General features: G+C 26.5%; 1 protein-coding gene across 1 annotated transcript in view; it reads right to left on the bottom strand.

The window, feature by feature from the left end:
• The window catches only part of LOC134831998 (palladin-like), a 60,205-nt gene extending 50,960 nt beyond the window's left edge, over positions 1–9,245 (bottom strand). The window contains exon 1 of the mRNA XM_063845860.1: positions 9,177–9,245. Coding sequence (XP_063701930.1) covers positions 9,177–9,198 — 22 coding nt within the window. The 5' untranslated portion in view covers positions 9,199–9,245. The remainder of the gene's footprint in view (positions 1–9,176) is intronic.
• Between the last annotated feature and the right edge of the window lie 3,289 nt (positions 9,246–12,534).

Genomic DNA, 12,534 nt, shown 5'->3' with positions numbered 1-12,534 from the left:
GAGATTTTGCCATTGTTTCTCGGTTTCCATTGTTGTCGAGGAAAAAAATAAATAATAAAAGAAGGAGAGGAAGAAAAGCGCGTGCTGTGAACGAACGAAACAGAAATAGAGAGGAAAACTGTAATAAAACCGACACCAGACCTACAACAAAGCTAGTTAAATGTGAGGCATTATTATTTTCAGTTTTATTGTCCTCCTTCATTTCTACTTTTCTTACTTGCCATACGAGACTCGGCGAAAAAAAAATCGTTGAACAATGTTGACAATACGGATTTTGCGAATGTTCGTCACTGCGTTGTAACTTGGAGCCAGATAAGTCGACGAAAGCGGGAGAAAAAGACTTTTATTATTGATTTAACTTTTGTTGTGTGTCATGTCCTTGTACCGATACACTCCCATATGTGTATCAAGGAGTGTTCCAAACTATTTATTCTTGTATCGACTTTTTATCTTTTTACGACTTGTTTAAAAAAAAATTTCTTTCGATAAAATGCAGAAGGCGGCGTCGACTAACTAGATCAATATCATCTGTTGTTCACAAATATTTTAAAACTTTTGCTTGCTAAAATTGGTGTCAATCGTCCTTCGCAAAGTTGTAAAAAAGAATAAAAAAAGATTTTCTCTCAGATTTGTAAAAAAAAAGTATAAAAAAGTTGAGGAGGCATTCTGTTTAACAATCATCCGCCACGATCGAGAAGGAAAAATATGTAAAAACAGCATTTGTAAACAAAAAAGAATGTAATCTGGCACGTATACCGGAGGAGATTCTGCTCAATTGATATGGAAGAATTTGTTTGAAACTTTTTCTTTGGGAAGTTTCGAACAAGGAAGAGCGCTTTTTGGGCTTTGTTTCTCATAAAAATGTGAGATTTAAATATTTTTTTTATTTTTTTTACATATATTTTTTTTAATTCTTGATAAAATTTTATTTAAAAAATTAAAATTTTTACATTTTTTGAATTTCGGATAGAAAAAAATATTTATCAAAAAATGAATTTAAAAAAAATTTTTTTTTTCATTTTTTTAAAAACTTATTTAATTTTAAAATTTAAAAGTTTTTACTTTTTTTTTTTAAATTCTGAAAGAAAAATTTAATATTTGTAAAGAAAAATTATTTTCAAAAATATGTTTTGTTCTTTTCAATTCAAGATTTTAATCGAATTTGATTTAGAAAAAAAAATTACTGAAAGTTGAATTGAAATTTTTATAAAAATTTTAAATTTCAACTCAAATTTTAAAAAATATTTATTTTTAAATTTGAAATTTTTTCTGAGCTTCATGTTTCATAAAAATTTCAAGAAAAATAAATTTTTTAATCAAAAAAATTATTCGACAAAAAATTTCAATTCATTCAAAAATCCAAAATTTATTGAAAGTTAAATTTAATTTTTTCATTAAAAATTTAAATTTTAACTGAAAATTTTTCATTTTTTGACAAAAATTTAATTGATATTTGACATCAAATGTCACTTTTTGACAGTAAATGTCAAAATTTTGCCCTTTGATGACCTCTAAATCTTCAAAAATTATATTTTCATTAACAAAATCGCTTTTTTACAGACAAAGTTTCACGATTCATAAAGAGATAAAATATTTTTCAAATATGCAAACTGTGAAGAAAATGCGTGGTTATCCATTAAAAACCATAAAAATTCCTCGCTTAATGACTTCTCATTCACAAACAATTGTTTTGTTAAAAAAGTTATTCTTTCTCTCATTTTTTTTTCTGTTTCAAAAATGAAACGTACGAACAGATGACACACCGTTAGTAACAAATTTTTCCGAGAAAATGAAAACATTTAACCGCATTCCTAACTAATGTTTTAATTAATACAATCAAAACAAATCAACAAACGTTACAAACTTTTTTCTTTCTTCATCTCTTGTTTTTGCTGTTCCAACCATCTGTAGATTCATTTGTATGCTAATGGCAGAATAACGAACGCAACATCAGTGCGCGTAAATGATATTGTTAAAAAGAATTAAAAATACACAAAAATATAAACTCCCCAAAACACATTAAAATCAATTTTTCTTTTGTGTTTTCTCGTTCGTTCACTTTTTTTTTCTTTGCTTTGCTTTGTTACTCGTGCATGATGACGATATGCCGTTAGTTGTTAATTAAATTACTGAAAATATTTTTAATTGTGCCGTTTATTTTTATATGTTTTATTTTATTTTCTAATTTTTTTCGCAAACAAAAAAGGGAACGACCGAATTTATTTTTATTTAATTTAAAACATCGTAAAATTTTTGACTTTTACCACCCTTGAGGCGAACTCAAAGGTCTTTGCCTCCGCAATTTCATGTCTTTTCACTCGAGAAATAGAAAAAAAGTTTGAATGTTGACACATCTGTGTGAAGGATTAACGCTCGTGTGATTAATGTCTCGTCTTCGAGAAAAAAATAGAAAAAAATCATAAATTAATCAAGTCAAGTAGAAAGCTAAGTAGCAAAGTCTTCTTCTTTCGATATAATTAGGAGGCAAAAGTCGAACATTATTACCAACGACGCATCATCATGAACTGAAAATTATCGAATGATGTCGTAATTTTGTTCTGTGATGTGAAAAGAAAAGAATTTTCACCTTTTCTTATCTCTTTTTTTTGCGTTTTATTGTTTTTTCTACCTGAATGTGTGTGGGAATTGTTAAAAGTCGTTTATTATATATTTTTATGGCTGTCGAGAAAGATACAACGGAGTGCCAGACGACAAATATTCGACAGGCAGTAAGCACATATGTGACTTGCACAACAATTTATATTTTTTTTGTTCGAGAAAAGTGAGTAAAAATATTTGTGGAAAATTATTCTATGGAAAAAATCAGTTTGAGCGCTTTTTTTATATGAGAATTTTAAAAAGAAATTTTTTTAAATTTAAAATAATTTTTTCTTTCCATTTTAAGAGATTTTAGCTCAAAAATTCAATTTTTGTTGAAATTCGTTTTTTAACTATTTGAGAATTTTAAAAAGATTTTTTTTTTTTTTAAATTGAAAATAATTTTTTTTTTCCATTTTATAAGATAAAACCTTGAAAATTTTTCTGAAAAACTTTAAATTTACAATAAAAAAAGTTCAAACGGAGCAAATTTTCAATCAAAACGTCAAAGAAAAAAAAATAAATGAAAGGCGGGAAATAATAAATAAATACAATTGAAGTTTACGTTCAACGTTTTCGCAAAAAAAAAAAATGACAAAAGAATCGAATTGAATATATATCTTGAATTTTCTTTTTATTTTCAATCTGATACATGAAATCGATTTCGTTTTGAGAGTACGCAAACCTCATCTCAGACGACTTGACTCTCACTCCAATGTACGTTCAAACAAATCATTATTAGAGACCTTTTGTGTTTGATTATTGGAACGAAAGATGTTCGTGCTTCAATAAATTGTATCCTGTATGTCGTCTCCATGCTAAGCCGATGCTCTTGTAAAGGAAATTAAAGTCTTTTGATGGCATTGAGACTTTAATTCCTCACACTTTTGTTCATTTTTTTTTGTATTTTTTGCGATTCAACAGATGAACAAACAAACAAATCCCAAAGAAAAAGAAAATTTTTAGATTTTCTTCGTTTATCGCGTTTCATCAATCAATCAAGAACGCCGCAAAAGTGAACAACGTACGAATTATTTGATTAATCAATGCTTTATTTTCATGATTACACTTCATAAAATTCAATTAAAACTTTTACCGTGAATTTTTTTGCCGTTTGATGATGAAAAGCAACAAAAGCCGGGGGAGAAAAAGTTTTTTTTTTGTTCGGATAAAATGAATGAATGAATTGTAATTATCATGGATTGAACGTGTAAAACACGGCACCGATGGATTATCAATAACAGCTATTGTTATTGGGAGTATAAGCGGTAATGCCATAATGAAAACCGAATTAATATAATCTTCTCTAAGTATTTCGTTGAGGCAACAACGTGCTAAATAATAAGTTTTTCCTTTAAATAAAAATGTTTGTTAGGCCGCTCCAAATTTTGTTTTTGTCCCAAAATGTTTTTTTTTCGTTTAAAAATTTTATTTAGAGTATTTCAAGTTATAAATTTTACAAAAAAAATTCATAAAAATAACTGTAAAAAAATTTTAAAAAATAATTTTTTGAAAATATTTTTAGAGAAGAAAATTCATGTTAATTTTTTTTTCAATACAAAAATTCTTGAAAATTAAAAAGACTGTTAATTTTGATGAAATTTTCAACTTTTTATTTTGCCCCATTGGATTTTCGACTTTTGAAATGGAGCATGAAACCGAAAAAAATTTGAAGCATCCTTATTTTCGAAAATATTTTATTTCTCATGAATTATGTGACTTTTTTTTCATTATTATTGCCGTGTCCTTCATAAATTTCCTTTTTTTACGCAAATAAACAAAAATGCTAGAAATGACGGCAATTAAGTAAAATCTACGACAGGTATTCATCATGTTATCTATGAAAAGTGCGCGACTCGGCGACAAAAGAAGAAAATAAATTTTCGCAGGAAAAAAAAGAAGCAACGAGAAAACTTTTTTAATGCGAGTGGCGTAATAATAATAATAATTTCATATCTGGAACATTTATACAGGTAGCAAAGTAGGCCAAAAAGAGAGGAAATTTTTGTCATCTACGGCTTTTTATTGTTGAAAAATTACTTTAGTGTTTAAAAGACTCGTAAAAAAAGTTGGATCAAATTAAAAAAGCAGAAAAAAACATTGTCCTAGATTTTGTGACGGTGTGTTTTTCATAAAAAAAATAGTAGTAATTAAGTCACTCACTCGCCTGCTTGCTATTGTGGTCTTTAATGGGCCCAAACACACAGAAACACACAAAAATTGTATAAAAAGACAATTAATTAAATGTGAATTTAAATGAGGTAATTTTGTCATTGTTTTACTTTCTCTTAGATTTAAGATTAGTTTTATGATGGCGCGCGTGTGTCTCTCTTCTTTTCTCATTTTTCGTGTAGTTGACGCAAATTTATGCGCTTTAATGAAGAATGAAGAGGATTTTAATGAATTGTGTTTGAGTTTTATGGGACTTTGGGTTGTCAGGCGATTTTTCAAGTTTTCTTAACAAAAAAAAATTAAGAAATCGGAAGTTTTTTGAGAGAAAAAAAAATTTTTAAAGGAAAGAGAATTTCGATGACGCAAATCTTAAATAAAAAAAGGAAAAAATATCAAAAGATCAAAAAGAAATTTTAAAGGCTCGAAAATCTCACAAAGCTTTCGAGTCAAAATTAATTTTTCTACTGAACACACGTGCCAACAACTCTCCATCCATCCATCATTTTCAACAACAAAATTCACTTTCATAAAGGTTCATGTCTGTTTAATGTTCAATTTATAACATAAAAGCACCTCTATTACCATCAACCATCAACACCGCACACACTCTGGTTTCATAATGAACTATTAACTCTCTCTCCCCAACAAATTGATAGAAACTGCTATTTTTCGCCTGCAAACATTCACATACACAAACTCACTGATAACGAAAAAAAAAAAACAGAACAACATTTCACACCAACTATTTTATTTTGATTATTTTATAATTAAAAAGTGTTGCATGAAAATTTTGTGCATTTTCCCAACAATGTCGAAAAAGTGTAAAAAAAAATTAAAACAGAAAAACATGATTCCAAAATTGTAAGTAGGCTCCAGCTACATATAATGATATAATAATGAAAATAATAATAATAAATATTGCACAAATAACAAAATAAATACGTGATAGCTGACGGTTGGCGTTGTTGCTATCTGCATTTCAAAAAACGAACGGAGAACGAGAAACTCGAGGACGAGATTTATGCGCTATAAAGTGCATTTTGTATTATTTTATTATTATTAACACAGACATACTCAAAACAAAATTAATTTTTGGAATTGTGTTCCAAACCAAAAAAAATATTTAATATATTTCTGTATGTAGGCGAGCTGTTTTGTGTAACAGCCATTACCATCACACCATTTCTACCGCATCCATTGCAGGCGAGCCATGCCGCCAAATGATGGAATTATTTTTCATTTATTTATATCACGAAATATGATTAAAATAAATGTACGACAATAATTTGTCGGAATGAAATAGAGATAAATTTATCGCTTTTTACAGCGAATTTGGTAAATTTTGTTTTTTAAAAGGGAATTATAGATTTTCAATTATTTCATAGTTTAAAATAATTATTCAAAGAATTTCATTTTTAACTTAAAAAATTTAATTAATTTATTTTCTTTGATATTAAAAAAAAATTTTTTTCTTACTCAAAATTTTTAAAATTTATTCTAAAATTATCAAAAATTAATTATTTTTTTTTTATTAATAAAACATTTAATTATTCGTCTTCTCAATTTCTTTAAGAATTAAAAAAAAATTAAATTTTAATAATTTTAGATTAATTTTTAACAATTTTTGAAAATGAAAAAAAAAATATTTTTTTCAATATCAAAGAAAATATCTTTTTATATTAAAATTTTAAAAAAAAAAAAAAAAAATTTATAATTTACAAAAAAAAAAATAATTTTAAAAATTTTTAACTTGATGCTCAAAAAATTTCTTTTTCGTTCGTATGCTTTGATATTTAATTTTTTTATTCAACTTTTTTTTATCAAAATTTTAATTCTTTTTTTATTCAAAGCTTTGAAATAATTATTTTTAAGAGGAAATCAAAACCAGAAAATTTTTTCAAAAATTTTAAATTTAACTCCTTTTGAATCCGCAGAGCATGACAACAGTAGTTGATGTCACACTTTATTTAACATAAAACGGGCGCCTAATTGTCTGCGTACAATATCGAGGATTTTATAAAATTTTGTAATCCAACACTGATAATGGTCATCATTAAAATATCGTTTTCATGTTTTTTTCGCACTTGTTTTTTTTTTATTTTTCGTTATTTTTCGAGAGGGATCATAAAAAATCCCCGTATATCATCATTAAAAAATGCTCGTATTGGCATGTGCCATTTATTTTAAATATTTAATTAGGGTTAACTACCATTACATTTACAAGAGCTCGAATAAATAATATGCTAATGTTGTTTTTGCATAAATTTAGTCCATGTGTGGGTTCATGTTAAGTGAGATATAATTTCCCAAAGTTCATGTTTTTCGATGGGCGAACATGCACAACAGTATCAAACCGACAAAAAACGAGCGCGAGGAGTTTTCCGGTATCTTTTTAGATATTTATGAGGTTTTTTCTCTCTCTCACACGCGTGTGCTTCAAAAGGATAAGTAGACAAGAACAAGGGTTGTAACGGATTAAATGACTAGACAAAAAAAGCCGTGATTGTAAGTAAATTTGTATCTAAATATTTCACATGAAAAAAAATCCGGATAATTGGCAATGAATGAAGGTTAAAGAGAAGGGAAGAGCAACACAAAAAAGGTTGTTTGCCCATAATTGTGTGCGAATAAAAGGAGGATTTTTTTCGTGTTTTATGTCTCGCGATGATAATTGGGTCAGGATCTGTAACCTTTTGAATCAATTTTTAGCCCGCAGTTACATTGATATCAATGAGTTTAACATTTTGAATTCAAGTACCTGAGGTAAAACGTGTTTTTGTGACTTTTTGTGACATTTTCATTTAAAAAAAAAAATGATTTGTTTTACGGTATTGTACTTTAATGTCAATTTTAAATTTTTTTATTGTCTTTGTTAAAAAATCAATTTTTAAATTGAAAAAATTGTAATTTGATCAACAATTCAAGAAAAATAAAGAGCAGCAACCCTCTTTTCTCGAAACAATTTATTTTTACTTGTCAACCAAAACAAACAAAGAGAAATAAATAATAAGAAATTCAATCCTTTTTATTTCATAAAAAAAAATTACTGAAAAGTCATCAAAGCTAAATAACGATCCGCAAATAACAGAGAGAAAAAGAAAACAAGCGAACAAAAGCTTATTTATTTTTATTTCGTTTTTACTTTTAGTTTGAAATGTTGCTTTGTTACCCAACATCACCCTGCTTTCGCTCTCTCTCGTTATTTATATACATTATTAAAATAAAATAATAACAAGAAGCTCTTTTTTTTTGTATTTTTCCGCGGAACTATATGGTCTCGGGCAAAACGAGAAGCAAGAAAACAACAATGGCGCGCAACAACGTCTGTTACAACAACAATAATATTGTTTAAAAAAATATTACGAGGAAGATGAAACTTTTATTAGTGCAAAACATGTGCTTGAAAAAACATCCATTACATTAAAAAATACATTTTACTGCGAAAAAAAAAGTACAATGCCAAAGTACTCGCAAAAATATGGTTTCAAACAGTTTTCTGCCTCTCTACGGGACACTTTTGGGTTTGAAATTTATGAATTTTATATAATATTTTATTTTAGTCGCGGTTTTTTTCCCTTCCCAAAGTATCCGTGGCACGACATTCAATTCAAAGGGCTTCCATGTGTGTTTATTTGCCGGATATTTAATTATTTTTCTGACCTTTTTCGCAACATATATGATGAATATTATGATAAAGTACAAACTAATTAAACAATTTTTTTTTAAATTTTGAGTAGGTTAGAATATATATTTTAATTGCGCTTCAATAATAAAATTTGAAGAACTTTATCCATTCATAAAAAAACACTGTTTCGTGAGTAGTTTGTTCGAGACAATGGGATTTGTAATCAAGATCTTCTTCTCATGTCAATCCTGAACGAGAGAAATTGACAAATTTGTCCTCAATAGCCCTTTTGTTATATTTTATATCGTCATTGCTTGTTCGTATTTAATCATGTCATTCACTTTCAGGATATGTTATCATAAAATAATAATAAAATAAATGATAAACTTTTTTCCAATTATTCGAAAAATAATAAATATAACTTGGAGTGCAATTGCAAACTATATTTCAATTCGAAAAATTTTTCTACATACGAAACATGATCAATTTATTTATATTTCATTTAATATATCCACATTTCCCCATAAAAAGGTATAACAATTGTTGGTAATTTGATATTTTTTTACAAAAAAAAGTCACAAACCATTCATTTAACAACGTAAGGACATAAAATCACCTCACGGCGAAATAATGGAGAAGAGAAAAAAATTAAATGTATAAAAATATTGGAATATAATTGATAAAAATTGGAAAATTTTATAAAATTTATAGTTTTTAATATATGTGAAAAAGTTGCTCGAATAATAATGCACAAAAAAAGTCTGCTATATATATTACTTACCGAGAAAGTAAAAAAGGCACATGAACGTATAAATCCAATTTGATGAAGCATATGAATGTATCCATGCCATTTTTTATCCAATATTTTTTTTTGTGTACACTTGTGAGTATTTTATGTGTCAATTTTGGAGTAATAATTTTTTCTGCACTATTTCACAATTTTTTTATATTATATATCTTTTGGAGGACACAAAAAGAGAATAAATATATTTGTTTGTTAAATAATATCATAAAAGGATAAAGAGTCACACTTGAATGAATTGTTCAGCTATTATTATTATTATTAAATATTTTAACGGTGATTGAATATTTATTATTATAATGTTATGTTAAGCTATATTTTATTGTTGTTCATATCATTTATCATCCAAAAATCCTCCTAGAATGAAATAATTTGAATAAATTTTAATAATATTTCATTAAAAAAAAGCGTTTAAATGCTTCTTTTGTCATGAATATGAATGAAATTTTCCGAAAATCAAAACTCAACAGAAAAATAATGTAAAAACTGACTTTTCACGTCAACGTGAGTCAATAAAACAATGAAAAAACAACATGATTGATTGTATTCCGACACATCCGCACCTCGATATTTACTTCCTAACATTTTCTATTTGCCCGCGTAAAATATTTATTTTACCGAAATACAAAAAAAAATCTGTTTACTCATATTTCGTTCCAATACGTTGATTGCCCCGCAATATCTCAATTTGACATCATCATCATCATCGCCATCAATAATAATAATAGAAAAGAAAGAAATATTGAGGAGTGAATGAAAAATTAGGAAGAAGGGAAAATCTTTCATTAACTCAAATACGAAATTTGATCGTAGATACATAAATAGTACAAATAATAATAAATAAAACAAATAAAAGTATTTCGGAAGTTGGTAATGAACGCAGATTTATCGAAATTACCTTCATTTGTGTTTGTCAATATGGTATTCCTGAATAAATTTACATATTTCATTTATTTATTTACTTTCTAAATTTGGAAGTAGCCACTTAAAATGAATTATTCGTACAATATTTGAACGTCGGCATATTAAATATATGATAATTAGGCTAATGCAATTAACAAAAATGTTTCTCCATTTTAAATTTTTAAAAAAAATGAATTTTTATATTTTTTATGAAAATTCTTACGAAAAAAATAAAATTCGATCTTAAAATTAATTTAAATACGAGATTTAAAGATTTTATTTAAAAAAAAAATAATTTAAAATTTGAAAATCGCTTTTTGCTAATTCAAACAATAATTTATGGTATAATTTATAGTTTTTACTCATAAATTATCATTAATAACACCTTCTGTTTTTAATTTTAGCTCTCATATGAAACATTTTTCTTCTCTGTCTGAGCCTAACATGAAATGGTAATTAATCATACAGATTATAAAATCATAATAATAATTATTAATAATAATACAAATATACAGAATTGAATAGTAATAACGTTATAATGGCATAATGAAGGCTTTTTGTGTTCAAATACTATACGATTTCAACAATATATGGGGAGTAATTAAAATTATAATTACTAAAGTACATTAAAGGCTCCAAAACAATCTACATTTTCCTCGCATCAGTGATAATTTCCAAAAAAAATCCCTAAATAGCGATCATTAGTATTAAATCGACATCTAAGCGGTTTATCGAGTACAAAAGCGTCAACTTGGTAACAGAGGTAATTAAAACTGTGTTTCGAGTAGGACAAGGTGATAATTTTGATAATTCGTGTAAAACAGTGTCAATTTTACGATTGAATGCGGGTGTTAATCGATATTAAAGACAGATTTCCGAGAATAAAAACTTATTTTGAATTAATGGAAATTATTTTTGGAAGTTATATAATGAGAATTTTGTTAATAAATCTCTTTCGTGGAAATTTATTTTTGTAAAATATTAAAAAATAGATTTTTTGTGAATTTTGTGAATTAATTTTCAAAAAAAAAAAATTGACAATTTTTATGATATTTATTTTTTTTCAACTTTTTCTAAAATGTTCTTTAATCAATTTTAAATATACAAATATTAATTCAAAACAACAAAAATATTGATTAAAATTTTTAAATTTTTTTTTTTTATTTTTTTTTAAGTTTTTAAAATTTTTTGGACAAAAGCATTGAGTTTCATTTGGAGCAGCCTAAAATGAAAAAAAAAATCATAAATAAATTAAAAAGTCTAATGTATAAAAAAAATACTTTATGGTAAATTATACGTCAAAATACGACAAAAAAAAAAATATAGACATCAATGAAGATAAATTCCGAAAAAAAACATCCGCATTTCGTTAAAAAATTTAGATATTTTTTTCGTTAAATAAAAAAAAACTCGTCATGATATTAGATACTTGCTTGAATTATTTATTTACACGTCGTACATGTGTCAGTCTGTGTCGCTATAGTCCATTTAAATATTTAACATTTATTACCCAAAAAAATATTCTCTGTGGAGACAACGACACGAGCTCGCTGCAATGCAATTTATTTCCTCAGCTCTGTATATAAATTGTGTGTTGCATAAATATCTATAATAATAACAATGTCACATTTTTTAGCAGCACAGAAGCAGCGAAATATTTGATAATAATACTGTGGATGGAATAGAATGCAAAATATTTGTGTGTCTCTGTGTCACAAATGCTATAAAATTTATTTACATTTGTCTGTACTTTTTAGTACTCTATTGCAATCACGTAAATTTTGCCTCGTTTTTTTCGTTATTTAGAGGCAACTCTATCTAATAAATTCTTTTAACCCCACTATATTGACTATATTCTTTTGTAACTTTTTTTTTCGTTCGCCTCTTTGACGGTTTTATAGGATTATTTATTATTTTTTTATTTTCGATGCTTCCGTTTGATGTGTGGTAAATAATAATATAAGTAATAAATTTCGAATTTTTATTCGACTCACACCGAATAAATATCCTTAGATGTCAGAACACACGTCATGCTTTAAACTTGGGTGTGATGGATTTATTATTTTTTTTTTTTTGTTTTTTTTTATTTTTCACTTTTTTTCCTTCTGTTTAGCTATTCACGAACGGGCATTTCAATACGAAGAACAACAAGCCCATTATTGAGATAACAATAAAAAAGGAAGATATGATAACAGATACACTTTCTTTTTGCCTTTAAGCTTCGTTTTTGGCTTCGTTCGACATCAACAGAACATTATCTTATTTAAACTTTTGAACATTTCGCTTGTACTTTCGTCATTTTATACATTTTTATTATTATCTTCCATTTTTCTATATTTTTATAAAATCATTGGCATTCGTGTTGTACACACAAAAAATCACATTACATTGGCGACAATCTGGTTTAATGTCTTTTATTATCGAAAATTTGTTG

The sequence above is a fragment of the Culicoides brevitarsis genome, chromosome 1 (assembly GCF_036172545.1).
Source record: "Culicoides brevitarsis isolate CSIRO-B50_1 chromosome 1, AGI_CSIRO_Cbre_v1, whole genome shotgun sequence".
NCBI lineage: Eukaryota > Metazoa > Arthropoda > Insecta > Diptera > Ceratopogonidae > Culicoides > Culicoides brevitarsis.
This window is presented reverse-complemented; position numbering and strand designations above follow the sequence as displayed.